Source organism: Ylistrum balloti, unplaced genomic scaffold (genome assembly GCF_031769215.1).
Source record: "Ylistrum balloti isolate Yb309-2 unplaced genomic scaffold, AGI_CSIRO_Ybal_v1 Utg369756, whole genome shotgun sequence".
In the NCBI taxonomy this organism is placed as follows: Eukaryota; Metazoa; Mollusca; class Bivalvia; order Pectinida; family Pectinidae; genus Ylistrum; species Ylistrum balloti.
This window is the reverse complement of record NW_026781957.1, coordinates 497,936-523,949: the sequence shown is the minus strand read 5'-3', so window position 1 is coordinate 523,949 and position 26,014 is coordinate 497,936. Positions and strand designations below refer to the sequence as shown.

The 26,014-nt window shown below is 38.7% G+C and overlaps 1 protein-coding gene across 1 annotated transcript; it reads left to right on the top strand.

The window, feature by feature from the left end:
- Positions 1-1,527: 1,527 nt before the first annotated feature.
- Positions 1,528-9,649, top strand: LOC132543423 (uncharacterized). The gene is made up of 3 exons (XM_060206925.1): positions 1,528-1,633; positions 5,007-5,093; positions 9,456-9,649. Exons 1-3 carry the CDS (start codon positions 1,528-1,530, stop codon positions 9,647-9,649), a joined length of 387 nt encoding a protein of 128 aa, XP_060062908.1.
- Positions 9,650-26,014: the final 16,365 nt, after the last annotated feature.

Here is a 26,014-nt window from a genome sequence, read left to right as displayed (position 1 = left end):
GCTATCATATAAAACTCAAATTTCTGTATGCTACAGATGTGCATTTCTTTTTCAATTTAATAATCTTGTCTTATTATATTGTGTATGTACAAATAACTGTATGGGTGAATTGATTTCGATAATTTACTCTATAAAGCAATTTAAACACTTCGATAATACTGTTACATACGTGTATGTATCTATGATAACAGATAATGTGAGAAAACCGTCATGTGTAGGGAAAGTGATCTCCCCTTGTGTCAATCTGCGTCAGTAATTTGGTGATATGATTTAGAGGTTCCGGTCCTGCTGTTGGTGTGTGTTAATGTGTACACAGTCGATTCGTTGTTCTTTTTAATAAAGGATCGACTAGGTCATAATTGTTGCTGTGAATACAAGGATTTACACTAAATATATATAGTTACCTAGCCAAGGGTGTTTATCACTAGATACTTCTCATCAAGGGTAGCACATTTTTGTGATATGATTGTCTCAGTAGTGTAAAAATGAAATTCGTCTTAGTTACAAGGAAAAATGATCGAAGAATTTTCGCTACTTTTCACATAAAAAATTGTTATCAATTTCACTCGTGTCAGTCTAGAAATTAACCATAATAATGCATGTGGTGTAAAGTCATAAAGATGTCTTATGTCTTTCTTAATCCGTATTCGGAGTAAGTATATATCTGCTTGTTTTGTGTGAGGCTCGATTTTTTAATAACTGGATTCAAACGACAAGAACAAACTGTGATAAGTTGTACGTCATTACTGGTTAGCATTGTCATTATAGGTAATTCAAGTTATGATTGCGACACCAGGTGCGACTAACAATTTCACTGAAATTGGAGCATATGATTGGTTTGTGCTTGCAGCACTCCGCTACCCGTTTCGGTCGAGTGGTAGTGTTTGCGCGATCAATTTAAGGAAAATTTGAGTGAAAGGAGATCGTCATTAAGGAGAATTTTCCGAGACTTCACTGAATCTGTACACGCCCGTGGGATATTTTTATTTTACACAATACTTATGTTGGTCTCTTACATTTTGTTTAATCATATGACATCATCGCCAGTCTAATTGGAGTAACGACTGTCATCTCACAATGAAAACAATACATTGGGTGTTTATTACACTATTACGTATCTAGCCTCGGGCAGCTTTATCGTCGAGTGAATTTAAAAGGAACTTGTAAACCTTACAAATCACCGACTAAGCTTGTTTGTGCGTTGTCAAGGTGCAAAGCTATATACATAGCCGAGAGGTTCCGGAAGACTATTGAATTTTACCTGTGTGTAGATACAGGTAGATAGAGCCCGAGAGTTGATTTTAAAGTGTGTTGTGTTATAGAATTAGATCAATACACACGGGCCTGTCACGATGTCGGATTCAGTTACGGGATAGGAAATTTCTGTGAAGTTGACGAAATAGGTCATAAAACGAAAGCAGGACACATTGGATTTGGAAATACCCGTGTGTTTTAGGGCTTTAAAGTAGCCATTGTGACGGGTCTCCGCCTGATGAGGAGGACCAGACAGGACAGGACCCGCTGGAAATGGTACACGCCGGCTACAACTTATCGATATACGATGATTCAACGGAGGTACAGAAGCGAGGAGGATCCCCTCAACATCACTTCGATGACGACGACGACGACGATGGTATGACAATTACTTTAATTATATTGTAGACGATCTTGGTGGGGTCTACACTGCGTTTTTGTTTTTGAGTGAGGGAGCGGTTTTTATCTTAGACTAGTAAATCGACTTTTATGTCACGATGTAGAACCAGGATAAAAGTGTCAAAGGGCGACCCGTATTATCATGCGTTACTTATGGCGAAGACTTATTCTGAATGAGTTTATTTATAGCTGTGTAACAAAGGGACTATAACCTCCATAAAGACATGATGGATCGCATGTACACTACACTTAATTAACATTCTCTGTAGAAAACCATGTATGTTGAGAGAGAGAGAGAGAGAGAGAGAGAGAGGGAGAGAGAGAGAGAGAGAGAGAGAGAGAGAGAGAGAGAGAGAGAGAGAGAGAGAGAGAGAGAGAGAGAGAGGGGGGGGGGGGGGGGGGGGAGGGAGGGGGACCGGGAGGTGTGCACGGAACAGAAAATGTTTTCTATAAAAACGAAATGGTTTGAATGGAAGTGTGTACCGTATAAAGACGGAGCGATCCTTTTGCCCTGTCGAATCATTTCTGTTCTCCTAACTCGTTCTTCATTACAATACCTCCACCCCCCCCCCGCAACTCACTCCGTTTGCTTGCTCTACCGACTCTCTTAACCTCAAAACTCGGTCCTCTTGTTCTGCCGACTCATTCATATCATCCTCCTGACTCATTCGTGTTCTCTTGACCCATTCCTCTTACCCTCCAGACCTATTTCTCTTACCCTCCCAACTCATTCTTCTTGCTTTCCCCCTTCATTCGTGTTCTCACGACTCGCTCCTTGTACCCTCCCGACTCATTCCTCTTTTTCCCGATTCATTTCCCTTACCTTCTCGACTCATTTCTCTCACCTTTCCTACTAATTTCTCTTAACCTTCCATCTCATTTCTCTTGACCTTCCGACTCTTCTCACTTTACCTCCCGACTCATCTCTCTTTACCTCCCGACTCATCTCTCTTTACCTCCCGACTCATTTCTCTTGTTTTGCCGATTCATTTCTCTTGTCTTCTTGACTCATTTCTCTCCCCCTTCCTACTCCGTTCTCTTGTTCTGCCAACGCATTCGTATCTTCTGGACTCATTTGTATCTTCTCGACTCGTTCGTACCTTCTCGACTCATTCGTATATTCTCGACTCATTCGTACCTTCTCACCTTCTCGACTCATTCGTACCTTCTCGACTCATTCGTACCTTCTCACCTTCTCGACTCGTTCGTTCTTTCTCGACTCATTCATACCTTCTCACCTTCTCGACTCGTTCGTACCTTCTCGACTCATTCGTATATTCTCGACTCATTCGTACCTTCTCACCTTCTCGACTCATTCGTACCTTCTCGACTCTTTCGTACCTTCTCACCTTCTCGACTCGTTCGTACTTTCTCGACTCATTCGTACCTTCTCACCTTCTCGACTCGTTCGTACTTTCTCGACTCGTTCGTACCTTCTCGACTCATTCGTACCTTCTCACCTTCTCGACTCGTTCGTACCTTCTCGACTCATTCGTACCTTCTCGACTCAGTCGTACCTTCTCGACTCATTCGTACTTTCTCGACTCATTCGTACCTTCTCGGCTCATTCGTACCTTCTCGATTCATTCGTGTTCTCTCGACTTATTTCTCGTGCTCTCCCGACTCATTCCTCTCATTCTCCTCACTTATTTCTCTGCTCTCATCCTCCTCACTTATTTCTCTGCTCTCATCCTCCTCACTTATTTCTCTGCTCTCGTCCTCCTCACTTAATTTTCTGCTCTCATCCTCCCCGCTTATTTCTCTGCTCTCATCCTCCTCACTTATTTCTCTGCTCTCATCCTCCTCACTTATTTCTCTGCTCTCATCCTCCTCACTTATTTCTCTGCTCTCATCCTCCTCACTTATTTCTCTGCTCTCATCCTCCTCACTTATTTCTCTGCTCTCATCCTCCCCGCTTATTTCTCTGCTCTCATCCTCCTCACTTATTTCTCTGCTCTCATCCTCCTCACTTATTTCTCTGCTCTCATCCTCCCCGCTTATTTCTCTGCTCTCATCCTCCTCACTTATTTCTCTGCTGTTACCCTCCCTACTTATTCTTCTTTTTCTCCCGAAATGAAATTTTATTCAAAGTTTACAAAATGAACACCACTGTGACTGCGTCGTCATACTGACCTTTGGCTGAGTGTTCGGACATTATCTGATAAACGACAACAATTGACCTACAGCAAACAATGCTGAATTCTTCAATTCAAAGACACCGGGCAATAAATTGTAATAGAAAACGATTTCAGCACGACTTGAAGATTAGGGTTTCATCATAAATTCGTGTTAAGGACCAGTCGGAGAGTACTTTCCCCGGTATATACACATAACATATACCTGGCATACACCGGAGTCAATCACAACCTCACAGACAGTTATATGCACACCGTTGGATAAGTAACCATTAATATTTCAGACAAGTATCGATCCGAATTCAGCGATTTAGTCTGTTAACAAACATCCGTCGAGCTCACTTGATCGAGATTAAGATGATGTGGAAATATATGTCAATACTGGCATATAATAATAACGATGATATAATGCGTTCACTAACTTATATTATACCCACACCACTAATTTATATTATACCCACACCAGTAACTTATATTATACCCACACCATTAACTTATATTATACCCACACCAGTAACTTGTATTATACCCACATCACTAACCTATATTATACCCACATCACTAACTTATATTAACCCACATCACTAACTTATATTATATCCACACCACTAACTTATATTATACCCACATCACTAACTTATATTATACCCACACCATTAACTTATATTATACCCACACCACTAACTTATATTATACCCACACCAGTAACTTATACTATACCCACATCACTAACTTATACTATACCCACATCACTAACTCATATTATACCCACACCACTAACTTATATTATACCCACACCATCAACTTATATTATACCCACACCACTAACTTATATTATACCCACATCACTAACTTATATTATACCCACATCACTAACTTATATTATACCCACACCGTTAACTTATATTATACCCACACCGTTAACTTATATTACACCTGTCTCATTATTTATTAAGAATGCACCTATATTCGTTCAATTTCAAACATACATAAAGCTACATGGTTTCCTTGTCATCACATTAAATATTCATAGGTGAAAGTTCAAATATATAATTTATGTTTCATGGCGAGATACCTAGTGACACCTACATCTGGTAACTTATAACCTATCTAAGGGCGTTTGTCGTCCCACGCTCCACTACCCTTACATACAAGTGCAATTTTTACATTTCGTGTAATTATCAGTTACTATTTTCGTGTTTAATTGTTTTATTTCAGTTGAGCCACAGGCCGGATTATGCTGTTTGGGAGGATGTCTGACCGGAACTTCTCTTTGCCTTCTTCTGGTTATCATATTTCCTGCCGGTAGGTGTCTCTAAACTGTATGTCATCCGTATATGTTCTATTCTGTCTGAATGGTAACATAAATATATATATATATGACGTCATATATCAGGTACCGTAGTTTGGGCAACATCTCGTACGTTCTGCGATCTCTACTTCTTGTGAAACACCTCCTTATGATCTACAAACCGTCCCAAGTAGGGTTTGGACCTCACACCTCGTAATCTACAAACCGTCCCAGGTAGGGTTTGGACCTCACACCTCGGAATCTACAAACCGTCCCAGGTAGGGATCGTACCTTACACCTCGGGATCTACAAACCATCCCAAGTAGGGTTTGGATCTCACACCTCGGGATCTACAAACCGTCCCAGGTAGGGTTTGAACCTCACACCTCGGGATCTACAAACCATCCCAAGTAGGGTTTGAACCTCACACCTCGGGATCTACAAACCATCCAAAGCAGGGTTTGGACCTCACACCTCCGGATCTACAAACCATCCCAAGTAGGGTTTGAACCTCACACCTCGGGATCTACAAACCATCCCAAGTAGGGTTTGGACCTCACACCTCGGAATCTACAAACCGTCCCAGGTAGGGATCGTACCTTACACCTTGGGATCTACAAACCGATCCAGGTAGGGTTCGGACCTCACACCTCAGGATCTACAAACCGTCCCAGAGAGGGATTTAACCTGAATCCTTGGTGTCTACAAATCGACCTGACCCAGCGGGATTAACAAACCGACCCAGGACCTTTACCAGATGTTGCGTGGTTCCAAAGTCACAGAACCGATAGGGTCATAATGAATGACCGTTTGACTCTCAAAGTAATCATATGATTATGATAAGCTAAGAAAAATGTCCTATAATTTACACCCAAGCTCGGAATTACACAGTATATATAACTTAAGCATACCCTGTACAATGCGAAAACTAAAGCCGTTTATGTGTATTCAAAGTATATTTGCGTTCAGAAATAGCTTCACAGCTGTGTTAGCTGTCACAGCTGGTCCTGTAATATTTAACAACTTATAAAGACATGAAAGAGCGGCCATTATAGATACTTGGTGTATAACAGTTTATAGATTTATGGTCTTGTGTGTCTGTTGTGTTTTACGTCGTGCGGATGTATTTCGCAGTATCTGATGTTTGGTGTGATCTTGGTGCCACGTCTAAACCATCTTGTCTACCGACCATCACGGGGACTATTTTTAACGACTTATGTAAATTAATCAACAAACACACTATATTTGGGATCGGAAAAGAAGTTTAAACCTAACACAAAGACCTTTGAGATTGCCTTTCTATATTCTGAACTCCGCGTCTATTTATTTTGTAAATGATTAGCCTAATTGCCTTTGGTTTGCGTCAAATTATTTAATTTTATATTGGTGAAAATGACTGAAGCACACTATGCGAGTTACTAGTTATAGGGCCAATTTTACCGATACCGACCTATGTTTTATGAACAGGAGATTCAGTTGATACAAACACAAGACTGTTTAATAATTTTAACCAATATATGTTGTTATTTTAAATAGACACGGAAGGAACCATTTGTGATGAAAACTTTCATTTTAGTGGCAATGAAAGCTTTCAGCTTTTTAAAAAAAATACATGCACGCACAGTGGAAGCCTACATGTACGGTGTTCTGTATAACTTCAAATTGATCTACCCTTTAACATGCGTTTGTAACAATAGGCAGACCATAAAACTTCGCGTCGCTGGGTACGGCATATGGCGACCAAATCAAAATATTCACAGCCAGAGATGGCTTGGGAACTAGATTACTAGTAGGTAACAAAATTGATTTATTCATCAAACACGACACAAACTCAGTGATACGATCATTGTAATTGTCATCATGGGAATTCGTCACGTGATAAACTGGGGTACATAAGTAGATTTGACGGAAATAATTTCAGAATGACTAATAAAACAAAGATAACCGAAAGGGATTTCTTCCTGTTGTCTAATCGACATGATATGTCGTGCTCATGTGATATTAAAAGATGATTTAATATTCAATATGTTACATCTCCAGATGTTATAAAGCTATGATGATCAATACGTCTTGTTTATGTTATAAACCGGAATTTTACAGGCCAATGTAGTTTGTCCTTGGCAATATGTCATTATAACGATATTTAATGTGAGTTTTAAAGGGCAATATAGTTTTACTGGGCAGTATATCGTGTTAAAGCTATAAACCGGAAGTTCACTGAGCAATATAGTTTTACTGGGCAGTATATCGTGTTAAAGCTATACACCGGAAGTTCACTGAGCAATACAGTTTTACTGGGCAGTATATCGTGTTAAAGCTATAAACCGGAAGTTCACTGAGCAAAACAGTTTTACTGGGCAGTTGTCGTGTTAAAGCTATAAACCGGAAGTTCACTGAGCAATACAGTTTTACTGGGCAGTATATCGTGTTAAAGCTATAAACCGGAAGTTTACTGGGCATTATATCGTGTTAAAGCTATAAACCGGACGTTCACTGAGCAATACAGTTTCACTGGGCACTATATCGTGTTAAAACTATAAACCGGAAGTTCACTGAGCAATACAGTTTTACTGGGCAGTATATCATGTTAAAGCTATAAACCGGAAGTTCTGTGAGCAATATAGTTTTACTAGGTTATAGTTCGTGTTTATAATATTATCGGGATCTTCCTTGACAATATATAGTTTGTTTATTGACCAATACATTAGTGTGTTTCTTTGGTGTTTATGGTTTAATGGTTAATGTGTTGTATGTAGATGTAATAGATCTCTTTGGTTAAGAAGCCGTGTTTATCAAGATGTTATAAATCGATGTTAATCTGGTTAATTTGCAATATTTTATGGATATTATAAATCGATATTTAACATGTTTTATTTCACAATTAGATGTTATAAACCAATATTTACATATTATATGTCACAATTAGATGTTATAAACCAATATTTACATATTATATGTCACAATTAGATGTTATAAACCAATATTTACATATTATATGTCACAATTAGATGTTATAAACCAATATTTTACATGTAATATGTCACAATTAGATGTTATAAACCGATATTTTACATATTATTTGTGAAAATCAGATGTTATAAACCGATATTTCAGTTAATATGTAGTCTTTGAATATCAAGCGCACTACAGCCCTCGCTTTCCAATTTACATTTATGAACCTTTATGTGTAATTTGTGTTAAATGTGTTACGAACCATTGTTTTTACTGAATTTTAGATTATTTTTTATTATACAGACCGATGATAACTGGTTAAAGTATAAGTTTGGTACCATGTGTTATTAACCGATGCCGGTGTTATAAACCATTGTTTTACTAAGTACTAGGTTATGTTTAATAACACAGACCGATGATAACTGGTTAAAGTATAAGTTTTGTTCCATGTGTTATTAACCGATGCCGGTGTTATAAACCATTGTTTTACTAAGTACTAGGTTATGTTTAATTACACAGACCGATGATAACTGGTTAAAGTATAAAGTTTGGTTCCATGTGTTATTGACCGATGCCGGTGTTATAAACCATTGTTTTACTAAGTACTAGGTTATGTTTAATTACACAGACCGATGATAACTGGTTAAAGTATAAGTTTTGTTCCATGTGTTATTAACCGATGCCGGTGTTATAAACCATTGTTTTACTAAGTACTAGGTTATGTTTAATTACACAGACCGATGTAACTGGTTAATGTATAAGTTTTGTTCGACGTGTTATTAACTGATGCCGGTGCTATAAACCATTATTCTACGAGTTTAGTCCTGATTGTTTGATGGTCGTTGATATAAACTGATTCCTCTATTTCCATACCGACAGTGGGCGGCTATATCAGCTACACTATTTGTGTTTATTTATCAACTCATCGATCGTTATATACATATTCTGAGAATTGATAGAGTTCCTTATATTATGGATATTACATTCATTACTATCCGTCATTACTGGATCAATGTAACCAACACGCTTGGGAAGCAGAATGGTACAGACTAAACTCAGACTGCAAGTCAGTAGGCTGTAGTCTTTTCAGTGATGTCTACAATTCTAATAAACATCAGGGGTTCGATAATGTTCGGTAAATCACCACCGACTTGTATGATATAATCAATATTATTGTCCCAAGCATATACACTGTTTTATCAGCCCTGGTCTAACTATGTACTTTAGCAGTGATTTAGTTCACGGTCACGATAAAAGGCAAATAAATTGAACCGGGTAACTATTCAAAACTAAGCGTAAGACAAGAGATATATCTGCGAATTGTGTATGTCACGAGGACACACCGCAGCACGAGACTACTTCAGATTAAGTAGCAAAGGAAACAATGTAAATTTTGGACTTAATATGAAATTTGTCTGTTTCAGGTATTCTACTGTCGATATATGCTACAAATAACAACCAGTACGATGTTTTGGCAGCTGGTATTATTCTGGTCGCCTTTCCCGTCATCACCATCCCCATAGTGATAGCAGTTTATCTCAACAGACGACAGATCATGCGCATCCGGAAGCGGAAGGTCGCTGACGGCAAAAGTAAAGAGAATGCTAGGAAATACTGACATCACCAATCCAAGGATAGTTCAAGATGACGCGGAAATCCTCCCTTGTAATCTATGAAATTAAGGGAATTTAGAGATACGTCATAACAAGCGTTTGTACACGTTCTAGTGTAAGTTATTGTTGAGATGTAAATATTTGTTATTTATTTGACTGCTCATAGAATGTGCCAAATATTTTTGTTATCTGTTAAGGATACAATGAATTCATCAATGTATGCACTGTGTCAACAACTACAAAGATTCTATGATATGATCAGATCTGTATGCTGACTCGGTTATTAACGGACCGGAGACGATAGATTGTGTTGTCCTCGAATCCTTCCGTATCGATCGCGTGGTGATACCCGTTGTCAGGTGCCCGTCTACTTACAGCATGGCAACCCGTGATGACTAAATGGCGATGCTATTATCGGAGAGATATTCATTGTTCTTATATTACACTCCACTTGTGATCCCGATGTTTAAATCTGTATTAATTACGTTTTGATAAATCTATAATGATGTTGATGTTGCATTTTGTTACGTTCCCTTCTAATCGTTACCCCTCGTTAGTTGTCGTTTGAAGTAATGGACACTACATCCGGGTTAATCAGTGTAAGGTTTCTGTTACACTGTAACTTTAAGGACTGGACGCTACATCCGGGTTAATCAGTGTAAGGTTTCTGTTACACTGTAACTTTAAGGACTGGACGCTACATCCGGGTTAATGAGTGAGAGGTTTCTGTTACACTGTAACTTTAAGGACTGGACGCTACATCCGGGTTAATGAGTGAGAGGTTTCTGTTACACTGTAACTTTAAGGACTGGACGCTACGTCCGGGTTAATCAGTGTAAGGTTTTCTGTTACACTGTAACTTTAAGGACTGGACGCTACATCCGGGTTAATGAGTGAGAGGTTTCTGTTACACTGTAACTTTAAGGACTGGACGCTACATCCGGGTTAATGAGTGAGAGGTTTCTGTTACACTGTAACTTTAAGGACTGGACGCTACGTCCGGGTTAATCAGTGTAAGGTTTTCTGTTACACTGTAACTTTAAGGACTGGACGCTACATCCGGGTTAATGAGTGAGAGGTTTCTGTTACACTGTAACTTTAAGGACTGGACGCTACATCCGGGTTAATGAGTGAGAGGTTTCTGTTACACTGTAACTTTAAGGACTGGACGCTACATCCGGGTTAATGAGTGAGAGGTTTCTGTTACACTGTAACTTTAAGGACTGGACGCTACATCCGGGTTAATGAGTGAGAGGTTTCTGTTACACTGTAACTTTAAGGACTGGACGCTACATCCGGGTTAATGAGTGAGAGGTTTCTGTTACACTGTAAATTTAAGTATGAAAACTTGTATTGTCGCAGTAATTATAGTTAGTTACTTTGTTTAAAGAGGATTTATCTTCAACTGCTTCTAGTTTAAATAAGTTCACAAACTCTGTCCCTTCATCAGTATGTTTCTCTGTTTACAATTTGACATTACGCTTTCGTTTTCCACTTTTTAAGCTGTGCCCTCTGTGTTTAATCATAAAGAACATTCCATATTTACCTATTCAAGTCTCTGTCTCACTTTTTAAATTATTTTTATTATTATTATTCTCTTTATTACCTCCAAAACTAAGAGTACAAAAGAAATGGAACATGTAATTCAAAACATTGAGAACATATCACCACGATTACATAATAGACAATACATTTGTACCTTACATACACGTGTGTACATACAAAGACGATGAAATCCACAATTTCGAAGCTTATTTAGGTTTGTATTGTCGTCCTTCCATCAAGCTATCACACACATGGAACTGACATGTTTTTGATAATACTTGTTAATGATACGAGATTAAGGATATGATGACAGACATTTTATTGTGTGCATAATTTTATCGTGGTATCAAGGCGAGCGAGAATTGTTAAATTTCTAGTCTGTGTAATGTTGACATTACTTACAGAATTATTTTTATGAATGAAGCATTTTAATATTTGTTAGAAATACCAAAGGATTGAATTGGTCCGATTTAGTTACACGTATATCGTGAACCTTTTCGTGCGGAGCATCATGGGAAGGTCGTGATCTGGCTAGTTCTTCGGTTCTGTTAGACGTAATTAGAGTGGCATTAAGGAATTTTTTGAGTGATTGTGTTAAGTATGATATTTAGGAGCCGTTGTTATGACTGAGTACAAAGAGTTCTAATTATGCAATATCTATATATATTTTTTCTATATTTCTGCCTATTGTTGTAGTCAACAGATACTTAGCTGTATATTTTGCCGATACATAGTCTGGCCTTTTAACATATTGTGTGCGAACTTTTCAGCTTATGATTTATCTGATTTGACTAAAGTTGAGCGTACATTTTTTATTGACGAAGTGTAAACATACATTTTATTTTACTTAATGTTTATCACCGATGTTATTTGATGACCAATTTTCTGACATTATATAAATGGAATCTCGTGTGCAATGGGTTTAAACCCCTAGTAACTACCCCTCCCCCTCCCACCCACACTTTATTGCTTATAATGGATAAAAATGTTCAGAGCCAACACTATTGATGATAAAGTCAATATGATAAACGAGATCAGTGATATATCAGGCTACCAAGAATCTCCACCCATTATAAAACACATCTGTAACCAAATTGATCCTATGTAATAAACATTGTCTAGTTTTCAATCACTACCTCTCTGTGATTTCTCATTACCTCCAATCAGAAGTCAAATTCTACTAAACAACCAACAATTTAACCAATAAAAACGCTCGAAACATATCAGTCCGTTTAATTCTTATGATAGAATGTTTTCTATTGGTTAGTCCCGACGGGACGTTACGCAAGGCTGTGTTACCCCAATGTGTTTATTCTGGTCTATTGACTATCATCAGTCCTTGATGTGTAATAGCGAGATATTTCCAAGTTATTGAATTAAACTTTTTAACAGTTTTTCATTTGTTGTTTATTTATTTGCTTACTTAATTATTGCTGCGTGATCTCTGTAGTACGTATATATATATATATATCACAATGTGCTGTAATAGTAGCGTCACAAAGCTTCCGGGTTTATCTTTATAAAGACAAATGGAGGGACACTAAGACTTCCAAATACATATTTGATACATTCAGGAGACAACTTGAAAATAATGACTTAAAATGTAGTATTAATGATTTAACAAGAAGAAATATGAACAAGAAGTTGAATGTGCCGAGAATACAAGAGAAATACCAACATATTGTTTGAAGTATATGTAAACAGCGTCAAAGCAATATGTAGAGTGTCTGGGTAGTAACAACGCACCATCAGACACACTGACAAGCACTGGACACGCCTATGGTCACGTTACACTAGATAATACAAAGTTTCTTGATGAAATAGTGATAACTTCCATAAAATATTATCAGTCAATCTGCATATATATATATATCTACCACAGATATTATTGTAAGTGATCTTAGAATGGCGAATTGACTGTGATATGTTAATATCATAGAAGCATGCATATGTTAATAGAAATGGTAAGTTCACAACAGGTATTTTGAAGGTAAGTTTGAAAAGTTCACAACAGGTACTTTGAAGGTAAGTTAGGAATGTTCACAACAGGTATTTTGAAGGTAAGTTTGGAAAGTTCACAACAAGTACTTTTAAAAACCTTGGAGGCGATTGAGGGAAATAAAAAATGAAACGAATGTCGAAACAAGATAGTGAGATTTATTAGTCCCACAATTTCAAAAATCTATTTAAAATACGTGTATCTAATAGGTATATTCTGAACCGTGACATGCAGGTTACGAAAACATCACAACACAACATATCAATTTCATTTTTGAATAATTGCTATCTTCAAAGAAGATACATTATATTACGTAAGCAAGTGATGTTAACAAAATCGGTACTAGGACCTCTTTATCAACCTAGGCGTATACTCTCCAATGAATTATCGATTATCCATGTATCATGGATGAGAGAATGTACTTATCTTCCTGACCACAATGTCTGAACAAGGTCATCTATTGCAGTTATGGAATTAAAATTATTTTACAAAAACACACCAGCGAATTAGACTGTAATGTCTTCATATTTCACATTCTAATGTTTGATCATGTGACTAGTATTATTTCATATTTGTATATCTGTATATAGGGAGAGGCCACTTTTAAGTTGGTAAAACTTACTGACCAACTCTTCTCACATCGTAATATGACAATAAAATATTCTTAAACAAATACAGAAATATTTCGATGGAAATCTAGACCTAAAAAGACAGAGCCAAAATGAATTAAATAATATAAGGAGAATGAGACCATGTGTTTCAGAAGGGTTAGCGTTACATTCAAGTTATCCACTATAAAACATTGCAATATAGAGTTGCGAGCACGCTTATCAACTAATTATTGACAACGAGACAGAGTCGACCTCTCAGACAACTTCACACATTTACCGCGAGCCTCAGCAGTTTTCTCGTGCTGTGAATAAGGTGAAACGTTTGTTACACTGTATAAAAAACAGACAAATCTTTATAATGAGGCGAGCATGATCAATATAACGTCTGAACTAATGGAATTTATACTAGGAATTGTGTATATAGGGGAAGGGAGACTATTCCAAGAATTTCACAAAAAATACTTGGTATTGCCTGGTAACGGATTTGTACAAGTATCCCTTATTCAACCAGGATATAAGAAATAGCTACAGGTATGTAATCTAATCTACTTTTGTACAACACACCTTTTTTTTAAGAATATAAAAATAAAACCAAGTATGAATTACCACGGAATATAAATGATAACTGCTACCAAAACCTCGTACACGGGTAAATCCCTTACACATCCTTCCAAGTAAACGAATATCCCATTCTTACGAATATCTTATATATACACTGTAAACTCCTCTCTATTTGACCGATATATGGTAGTACATTACATCTCCTGAACGCTTCCTACCACTTACAAAAGTGACGAGTCTGACCTCATTAAAACACTACCTGGACATAATTACCGTACAGGTAAGTGTGTTGTAACTGACGGGTCTGACGATCCCGCCAAAAGGCAACGTAACCTGTGTCACTTCAGGCCAGTAGCACGTGACGTGTGTATCATTAATGGCCAGTAGCACGTGACGTGTGTATCATTAATGGCCAGTGGACACGTATAATATAATATCTTGTAATTCTGAGAATTCAATTGCAAACTTCTCATAATTATTGTTACTATTTTTAGAAAACTTTACAAACAGAATAATAGAATAATGACGAAGAACGAACCTGATGACAAGGTGTAACTTAATACAGTGTACTGATTAATTAACAAATGAATGGAGTAGCAGTATAATTATATAAACATATTATTTCAGTTCCTACAAGTATACGTAACAACAATATATATATAATAATACATGTGTAAATGAAATACATGTGGTACATAGATAATTCAAAACGATGATTGTGTAATTGAATATCCATTCCTTATGATACTTTAAGTATTTTTAAACATAATTGACTGACGTTGGATTTGATTCTGATAAGTTCAATAAACACATTACTTTTGCACCAATCAAAGTTTAAATAAGCTTGTAAACCTATGGTGAGTATAATATCACTTGATTTCACATCCCGATCGATCTGAAACGTAAATATATCAACCAATTTTATCACAGAAGTCCAAATGTTTTAAGTTAACGATATTACTGAGCACCAATAATGTAAAAGAATTATGTAATCTAGGGAAATATTTATATTGTGCCTCAAGGAAATGCATAGAATTTAGTGATTGATAGAAGTAATTGTACACTACAGTATCATTGTAAGCTTACTCTCCATTTAACCTAATTTGTATAACATTCCTTCATGTTTGTACCACATTATGTAATTATGTGTTTGTTATTTAACCTTTGAGTCGGATGGCTCACGGAAAAAAATAAATGAAAAAAAAAAAAAAAAAATCCCGACTGTGTTCCGTACAAGTACACTGTAAAATATATAAGTAAAAATTCTACACCTTGTCTAAATCTATCTATAACCAGGTTGTTTCCAAAGTTCGAATGGATAATCTCGATCTCATGACTCTATATATAGCTTCAATATTTGATGGAAATTGTATAAATATTTCTGTATGAGAGGCGCCAATTTATCATGGTACAAGAGAAATGTATAAGAATTCTGGTCCCCACTCTCTTGTTTTCTTTCCAGTCAGTTTCCTCATACAACTTTTCCCCTCCATTATTTCTCGTTGAAAATGATTTGTTCGCTAAAGATTGTTACATTATTTTGATACAGAACATTTCTTAAGCTCACTTATAATTATCCCGTCATTTTAAACAGTGAGTAAAATATAAATAATAACAATTTACCTGAAGTTATGTAATCTTACGAGCAATAACGACATTTCGTATCTACTTGTATGCCTTTAAGCTAAGCCATGACGGGGGACGTGTTATGTACTGACGAATACTCGTGTTGAATCATTTTAGCAGGTGTGTGCTCTGTGCAGAATATACAGCTTTATTAATAACATCGTCCTGCCAAATATAACAGAATGCTATAATGGTATGACTTTGGTACTAAAATTATATCATTATTTATTCTGTAAGCGGTAAATCTTCGTATAATTAGATTTTCAGTGGTATGTCTTCGGTAATAATTATAAATTTAGTGGTAGGCCTTTGGTAAACATTACATTTTATTGGTAGGCCTTTGGTTAACATTACATTTTAGTGGTAGGCCTTTGGTAAACATTACATTTTATTGGTAGGCCTTTGGTAAACATTACATTTTAGTGGTAGGCCTTTGGTAAACAATACGCTTTTAGTGGTAGGCCTTTGGTAAACATTACATTTTAGTGGTAGGCCTTTGGTAAACATTATACTTTTAGTGGTAGGCCTTTGGTTATGTAATTTTAGTATTTATTCGTTCCTAAGAGGTGAACAGTTGTCAAATATTAATATTTTTGTAATATACTCATTCTGTCAGTGCTTGGTCTCAGATAATGTTTTCCACATACGTCCAATGGTATAGTGTTATTACCTCGGTATTGTGACTTCGGGGATTTATTTTAGCTGACATTCGATAGTATAATTTCGGGAATATTTTCAGTCTTGTATTTTCGACATATTACAGGCAATTTATAATGTCGGTATATTTAGAATATTCATTGCTTTATGATATGACCAATGTTTGCGGGGAAAAATCTACCGTTATTAATATTAGTGAAAAAAATCGGTATGTTTTAAAATAATCATATGTATATTTCATATCCCTACTAAGAAGCTCTATGATACACAGTGAAAGTAGATATTTTGTCTTACAGCATCATAACACGAGTAAAAAAAAAATTCAACATACAAGATAATTTGAAATGATATAACGACATGGCGCAAGGTCCGTCGATCGATCAGCTGTAATGCTGTCGCCCTTACCACCGACCTGACAACAGTCCGTTATAAATAGTTCCCATCAGATAACAGCACCACTGTCAGGGAGTGTACAGTATATAGGCATGGTGGTATGTGTCCAGGATACCTGACGAATGTCTTACCTCACAAGTTATCATAAAAACAATCAATTCGGAGACCTGTCTGGTTTTATTCTCTGTGAGCAATGACTTGTATATGACAGATTGTGTTTGTTCCGTTAGCTTTTATGTTTTACCTACTGTCACGGTCAACTCCTTAAATATACACAAATAGTTTTGTATGAAATAAAAGCTTCACGATGCTGATCATTAATGATAGTATTTAGAATAAGGAAGACGAAGACAATGAAGGAAAGGAAAAGGTAGAGAAAAGGACGAGAGGAAAAGGGAGGGAGGAAAGACAAAGGAGGAGAGAGTGAGGAGGTGAAAATGGAGAAGGAGGAGGAGTAGGAAGGAAGGAGGAGGAGAGAGAGAGGGTGAAAGAGGGAGGGGAGAAGGGAAAGAGAGGAGGAGGATAAGGCGGGAAGGAGGAGGAGAGAGTGAGGGTGAAAGAGGGAGGGGAGAAGGAAAAGAGAGGAGGAGGATAAGGCAGGAAGGAGGAGGAGAGAGTGAGGGTGAAAGAGGGAGGTGAGAAGGAGGAGAGAGGGGGAGGATAAGGCGGGAAGGAGGAGGAGAGAATGAGGGTAGAAGAGGGAGGGAGGGACGGAAAAGAGAGGAGGAGGATAAGGTGGGAAGGAGGAGGAGAGAGTGAGGGTGAAAGAGGGAGGGAGAGACGGAAAAGAGAGGAGGAGGATAAGGCGGGAAGGAGGAGGAGAGAATGAGGGTAGAAGAGGGAGGGAGGGACGGAAAAGAGAGGAGGAGGATAAGGCAGGAAGGAGGAGGAGAGAGTGAGGGTGAAAGAGGGAGGGAGAGACGGAAAAGAGAGGAGGAGGATAAGGCGGGAAGGGGGAGAAGAGAGTGAGGGTGAAAGAGGGAGGTGAGAAGGAAAAGAGAGGAGGAGGATAAGGCGGGAAGGAGGAGGAGAGAGTGAGGGTGAAAGAGGGAGGGGAGAAGGAAAAGAGAGGAGGAGGATAAGGCGGGAAGGAGGAGGAGAGAGTGAGGGTGAAAGAGGGAGGTGAGAAGGAAAAGAGAGGAGGAGGATAAGGCGGGAAGGAGGAGGAGAGAGAGAGAGGAGAGAGAGAGAGAGGGAGAGAGAGGGAGAGAAAGAGAGGAGGAGGATAAGGTGGGAAGGAGGAGGAGAGATTGAGGATGAAAGAGGGAGGGAGAGAGGAGAGAGAGAGAGAGAGGAGAGAGAGAGAGAGAGAGAGAGAGAGAGAGAGAGAGGAGAGAGAGAGAGAGAGAGGAAGAGGAGAGATAGAGATAGAGAGAGATAGAGAGAGAGAGAGAGAAAGAGGGAGAGAGAGAGAGAGGGGAGAGAGAGAGAGGGAGAGAGGAGAGAGGGAGAGATAGAGAGAGGGAGAGATAGAGGGAGAGAGAGAGAGAGGGTGAAAGAGGGAGGTGAGAAGGAAAAGAGAGGAGGAGGATAAGGCGGGAAGGAGGAGGAGAGAGTGAGTAGGTGAGAATGGAGAAGGAGGAGGAGAAGAGAGGAGGAGGATAAGGTGGGAAGGAGGAGGAGAGATTGAGGATGAAAGAGGGAGGGAGAGACGAGGAGAGAGAGGAGGAGAGAGAGGAGAGAGAGAGAGAGAGAGAGAGAGAGAGAGAGAGAGAGGGAGAGAGAGAGAGAGAGAGGAGATAAGGCGGGAGGAGGAGAGAGAGAGAGAGAGGAGAGAGAGAGAGAGAGAGGAGGATAAGAGGAGAGAGAGAGAGAGAGAGAGAGGATAAGAGAGAGAGGAGAGGAGAGAGAGAGAGAGAGAGAGAGAGGAGAGAGAGAGAGAGGAGGAGGATAAGGCGGGAAGGAGGAGAGAGAGAGAGGGTGAAAGAGGGAGGGAGAAGGAGAGAGAGAGAGAGGATAGAGAGAGAGAGAGAGAGAGAGAGAGAGAGAGAGAGAGAGAGAGAGAGAGAGAGAGAGAGAGAGGAGAGGGAAGGAGGAGGAGAGAATGAGGAGAGAGGAGAGAGAGAGAGAGAGAGAGAGAGAGAGAGAGAGAGAGAGAGAGAGAGAGAGAGAGAGAGAGAGAGAGAGAGAGAGAGGAGAGAGAGAGAGAGAGAGAGGGAGGAGGAGAGAGAGAGGAGAGAGAGAGAGAGAGAGAGAGAGAGAGAGAGGAGGATAAGGCGGGAGGAGGAGGAGAGAGAGGGTGAAAGAGAGGGAGAGAGGAAAGATAGGAGGAGGATAAGGCGGGAAGGAGGAGGAGAGAATGAGAGTAAAAGAGGGAGGGGGGAAGGAAGAGAAAGGAGGAGGATAAGGCGGGAAGGAGGAGGAGAGAATGAGGATGAAAGAGGGAGGTGAGAAGGGAAAGAGAGGAGGATAAGGCAGGAAGGAGGAGGAGAGAGTGAGGGTGAAAGAGGGAGGTGAGAAGGAGGAGAGAGGGGGAGGAGGAGGCGGGAAGGAGGAGGAGAGATTGAGGAGAGGTGAAAGAGGGAGGGAGAGACGGAAAAGAGGGGAGGAGGATAAGGCAGGAAGGAGGAGGAGAGAGTGAGGAGGTGAAAGAAGGAGGGGAGAAGGAAGAGAGAGGAGGAGGATAAGGCGGGAAAGAGGAGGAGAGAATGAGGATGAAAGAGGGAGGGGAGAAGGAAAAGAGAGGAGGAGGAGAGGCGGGATGGAGGAGGAGAGAGGAGGGTGAAAGAGGGAGGGGAGAAGAGAGAGGAGGAGGATAAGGCAGGAAGGAGGAGAGAGAGAGTGAAAGAGGGAGGTGAGAAGAGAAAGATGAGGAGGAGGAAAAGTGAGGAGGAGGAGAGAATGAGAGTAAAAGAGGGAGGGGGGAAGGAGAGAAAGGAGGAGGAGAAGGAGGAGGAGAGAATGAGGATGAAAGAGGGAGGTGAGAAGGAAAAGAGAGGAGGAGGATAAGGCAGGAAGGAGGAGGAGAGAGTGAGAGAAGGGAGAGAAGGAAAAGTGAAAGAGGGAGAAGGAGAGAGAGAATGAGGAGAAAGAGGGAGGTGAGAGGGAGAGAGAGGATAAGGCGGGAAAGAGGAGGAGAGAATGAGGGTGAAAGAGGGAGGGGAGAAGGAGGAGAGAGGAGAAGAGAGGAGGAGAGAGTGAGGGTCAAAAACAAGTATTTACAGGTGAACTAAGAAAAAACCGAAAAGTTTACAAAACTGAACCCACAAAGTCCTTTGGAAAAGCATTGGAAAGTTACAGGAAAATTATCCAAATCTTGGTCAGTCAATCGGACCTCGGACACATCTAACTTTATATCACATAAAGAATTTCTTAAAGAGATATCCTGATAATTACCATACAAGATTCCTAAAGTCTTCATCCACTATTAACATCTAACTCAAAACAAGACATTAGAGTAGAGTAAGATGAACAACAGCAGGCGACAGATAGAGGGTAAATAAACATAGGGTTGTCAAAACACCGGCAGAGCAGGAGGGGATGAAAATGGATCTAGAGCTGTCATACAACCTGTAGGACATAACGACAGTGGTAAAATAAGATAGGATAGTTACCTGACACTTAAGTCACAAGGGCAGTGTTAGAACAAGGTATGATAGTGACCTGTCACTTTAGTCACAAGGATAGTAGTGGAACAAGGTATGATAGTGACCTGTTACTTTAGTCACAAGGAAAGTGGTAGAACAAGGTATGATAGTGACCTGACAAGGTATGATAGTGAACTGACATTTTAGTCACAAGGACAGTGGTAGAACAAGGTATGATAGTGACCTGTCACTTTAGTCACAAGGACAGTGTTAGAACAAGGTATGATAGCGATCTGTCACTTAAGTCACAAGGAAAGTGGTAGAATAAGGTATGATAGTGACCTGACAAGGTATGATAGTGACCTGTCACTTTAGTCACAAGGACAGTGAAAGAATAAGATATGATAGTGTCCTGACAAGGTATGATAGTGACCTGTCACTTTAGTCACAAGGGCAGTGGTAGAACAAGGTATGATAGTCACAAGGACAAGGTATGATAGTGACCTGTCACTTTAGTCACAAGGACATTGGTAGAACAAGGTATGATAGTGACCTGACACTTTAGTCACAAGTACAGTGATAGAACAAGGTATGATAGTGACCTGACACTTCAGTCACAAGGACAGTGGTAGAACAAGGTATGATAGTGAACTGACAAGGTATGATAGTGACCTGTCACTTTAGTCACAAGGACAGTGGTAGAACAAGGTATGATAGTGACCTGTCACTTTAGTCACAAGGACAGTGGTAGAACAAGGTATGATAGTGACCTGACACTTCAGTCACAAGGACAGTGGTAGAACAAGGTATGATAGTGAACTGACAAGGTATGATAGTGACCTGTCACTTTAGTCACAAGGACAGTGGTAGAACAAGGTATGATAGTGACCTGACACTTTAGTCACAAGGACAGTGGTAGAACAGGGTATGATAGTCACAAGGACAAGGTATGATAGTGACCTGTCACTTTAGTCACAAGGACAGTGGTAGAACAAGGTATGATAGTGACCTGACACTTTAGTCACAAGGACAGTGGTAGAACAAGGTATGATAGTGACCTGACACTTCAGTCACAAGGACAGTGGTAGAACAAGGTATGATAGTGACCTGACAAGGTCCTGTCACTTTAGTCACAAGGACAGTGGTAGAACAACGTATGATAGTGACCTGTCACTTTAGTCACAAGGACAGTGGTAGAACAAGGTATGATAGTGACCTGACACTTAAGTCACAAGGACAGTGGTAGTACAAGGTATGATAGTGAACTGACATTTTAGTCACAAGGACATTGGTAGAACAAGGTATGATAGTGACCTGACAAGGTATGATAGTGACCTGACACTTTAGTCACAAGGACAGTGGTAGAACAAGGTATGATAGTGACCTGTCACTTTAGTCACAAGGACAGTGGTAGAACAAGGTATGATAGTGACCTGTCACTTTAGTCACAAGGACAGTGGTAGAACAAGGTATGATAGTGACCTGACACTTAAGTTACAAGGACAGTGGTAGAACAAGGTATGATAGTGACATGACACTTTAGTCACAAGGACAGTGGTAGAACATGGTATGAAATTGGCCTGACACTTTAGTCTTAAGGACAGTTGTATGTCCTCGGTCAGGAACGTTAGATACGGTTACGAGTCAAGAGGAACTAGAAGTTTTCATATCATTTTCATTGATGTATGTAATATATTTGTTAGTGTCAGCGACAACAATCGAAACAATCATCATTTTCATTTTGTCTGTTTTTGTGACTCACGCCCTTTCTGTCTTTGCGCCAATGTCAAAATTTGTATGAAAGATATCGTAATTGTCGTCCTACAGACTAAAGTACATATCCTTGGCTACAGTAATAAATGTACAAGTTAAACACTTACCTGTAGATTCTGAAGCTGGGATAACAGATGACCATCAGATATTACAAGGGCTGTGTTAATCCAGTCTTGTTAGGTTGTATCACAAGTTTGACAGTGGCCGCCATTGTTGGTATTTTGACAGCTACATGGGACAAACGTCGTTTTGGACGTGATGGATGTTCCCAAGGCTGAGACAGAAGTAAGACATCACCTTGTCTCTGGCCTCAGGCAGGATACAAAACACAACGGTCGACACGTATAATATACATATGGGAAACGTAACTTTGCCTTAGGCAATTACTTGTATTTCGTAAATATAAAATAACAGGTTTATTATAGCCAAAGTTTGATGGGATATATTGTACTATATAAACAGTTAAGATAACAAAAAAATCTAGTTATTAACAATATCAGGTTATCGATATTTTTTTAAAATCTATTTCTGTTTTCAAGATATTGTGTTGTTCACTTTGTTTTTGCAACCAACAAAAATATAGACATATAAGGTAGATAGAAAACTGGAGAACAGAAAAAGAACGGAAGTAGAAGTCCGCCAGAAGAAGAAGAGGAGAAGGAGAATGAAGAAGAAGAAGAAGGAGGAGGAGGAGGAGGAGGAGGAGGAGAAGAAGAAGAAGGAGGAGAAAGAAAGAAGAAGAAAGAAAGAAAGAAAGAAAGAAGAAGAAGAAGGAGGAGGAGAAGAAGAAGGAGGAGGATGAGGAGAAGAAGAAGAAGAAGAAGAAGAAAGAAGAGGAGGAGAGGAGAAGAGAAGAAGAAGAAGAAGAAGAAGAAGAAGAAGAAGAAGAAGAAGAAGAAGAAGAAGAAGAAGAAGAAAGAGGAGAAGAAGAAGAAGGAGAAGAAGAAAGAAGAAGAAGAAGAGGAGAGAGAAGAAGAAGAAGAAGAAGAGGCAGAAGACGAAGAAGAAGAAGAAGAAGAGAAGAAGAAGAAGAAGAAGAAGAAGAAGAAGAAGGAGGAGAAGAAGAAGAAGAAGGAGGAGAAGAAGAAGAAGAAGAAGAAGAAGAAGAAGAAGAAGAAGAAGAAGAAGAAGAAGAAGAAGAAGAGGGAGAAGGAGAAGAAGAAGAAGAAGAAGAAGAAGAAGAAGAAGAGGAGGAGAAGAGAGGAGGAGAAGAAGAAGAGGAGGAGGAGGAGGAGGAGGATAAGAAGAAAGAGAAGAAGAAGAAGAAGAAGAAGAAGAAGAAGAAGAAGAAGAAGAAGAAGAAGAAGAAGAAGAAGAAGAAGAAGAAGAAGAAGAAGAAGAAGAAGAAGAAGAAGAAGAAGAAGAAGAAGAAGAAGAAGAAGAAGAAGAAGAAGAAGAAGAAGAGAAGAAGAAGAAGAAGAAGAAGAAGAAGAAGAAGAAGAGGAGGAGGAGAAGAAGAAGGAGGAGAAAGAAAGAAGAAGGAGGAGAAAGAAAGAAGAAGAAGAAAGAAAGAGAAGAAAGAAAGAAGAAGAAGAAGAAGAAGAAGAAGAAGAAGAAGAAGAAGAAGAAGAAGAAGAAGAAGAAGAAGAAGAAAGAGAAGAAGGCGGAGAAGAAGAACCAACAACAAAACAAAACAAATAATCAACTCAACAGAGAGAACGGAAATGCGGTAAATCATACAGAATAGGGATGGAGAAGATATTTACATAGATTCATACATCATACAGAATAGGGATGGAGAAGATATTTACATAGATTCATACATCATACAGAATAAGGATGGAGAAGATATTTACACAGAATCATACATCATACAGAATGGGGATGGAGAAGATATTTACATAGAGTCATACATCATACAGAATAGGGATGGAGAAGATATTTACACAGAATCATACATCATACAGAATAGGGATGGAGAAGATATTTACATAGAGTCATACATCATACAGAATAGGGATGGAGAAGATATTTACATAGAGTCATACATCATACAGAATAGGGATGGAGAAGATATTTACATAGAGTTATACATCATACAGAATAGGGATGGAGAAGATATTTACATAGATTCATACATCATACAGAATAGGGATGGAGAAGATATTTACATAGAGTCATACATCATACAGAATAGGGATGGAGAAGATGTTTACATAGTTACATACATCATACAGAATAGGGATTGAGAAGATATTTACAATGTCATACATCATACAGAATAGGGATGGAGAAGATATTTACATAGAGTCATACATCATACAGAATAGGGATGGAGAAGATATTTACATAGCGTCATACATCATACAGAATAGGGATTGAGAAGATATTTACATTTTTTGATCGAATTTGAAAGTATCCATCTAGATATTTTTTAATAAATTTGAAGATAAAACTCTAACTCTTTAATATCTAAGAAGTAAGTAATTGCATTTTTATTTGTGTAAGAAATTACAGGTTTATGTTCAGTCCTTGAGTTATTAAGGTATTGGTAGTATTGCCTTAAGTTTTGATTCGAACAAGGCCTATCAGCGAGGAGACAAATGTACATCTAACAGCATCAAAATTCACATTTATTTATTCGATCTGTAAATGTTTTGTTTAGTTGCTACACTGCGATAATAACATAATGTTTTTATCGACAGCACTAGTTCAGATGTCAGGAAAAAATCGTTAACTCAATTACCGTATCCACGTAATACTGTAAAGTCACACCCAGTAATACATGACACCCATGGTTTAGATTTCCCGACTTTCACTATGTTTCCCTCCCATTTCGCCTCAACACATTTAATTATCCTATTGTACATGATCGTATTGAACTTCCTCGTTGTTGGGAAATGATTCTGCGAAACAGAAAGAGGAAACCGTAATATGTCAGATTCTGATTCCAAATAAAACAGATTTTTATTTATTCACTCATTTATTTTCTTAAAATCACAGGTGACATAAAACACGAAGATATATACATAATTATGATACATGATCCAGGCAACAGTTTTACCATATACAGACAGCAAATTACAGGTACACAGACTGTTTTCAGATTTGAACAACGATCGACATAAAATGTTAAGACAAATTTTGACAAATTCTTAAAAAGTTATAGGGTGGTTAAGAGGGTGTTATAAGAAATGTATTTCAAATCATGATAATCACATCACATATCATGAAATAGACACGATACAACATGTCGTAAAACATGATGAACATGTTAATGTGCTATATATTTAATAAGGTCTGGAGAGACAACATATTAAACGGGATGTGTTTTGCGGAAGTAACAGCACGTGCAGAGTCGGTACTGAGGAGAAATCAACAATGTAGAGAGACCTCGATGTCGCTATGAATAGACAACAGGACACATTGAAGAGACACCAACACAAAAGTAGAGGAATCGTGACGCCACAAAAATCACAACAGGACGAGCAGAGGACATATTGAAAAAAAAAACCAACAATAAAGTAGAGGAACCATGACGCTGTCAAAATAGACAACAGGACACATTGAAGTAAAACCAACACAAAAATAGAGGAATCGTGACGCCACAAAAATCACAACAGGACGAGCGGAGGACATATTGAAGTAAAACCAACAAAAAAGTAGAGGAATCTTGACGCCTAAAAAATCACAACAGGACAAGCGGAGGATATATTGAAATAAAACCAACACAAAAGT

Excerpts from the sequence above, each read along its gene's own strand:
- LOC132543423 (XM_060206925.1), top strand. The coding sequence starts at position 1,528 with ATGGTACACGCCGGCTACAACTTATCGATATACGATGATTCAACGGAG. Across the intron at positions 1,634-5,006 it reads TGACGACGACGACGACGATG|TTGAGCCACAGGCCGGATTA; the intron begins GTATGACAATTA and ends GTTTTATTTCAG. Across the intron at positions 5,094-9,455 it reads GGTTATCATATTTCCTGCCG|GTATTCTACTGTCGATATAT; the intron begins GTAGGTGTCTCT and ends TGTCTGTTTCAG.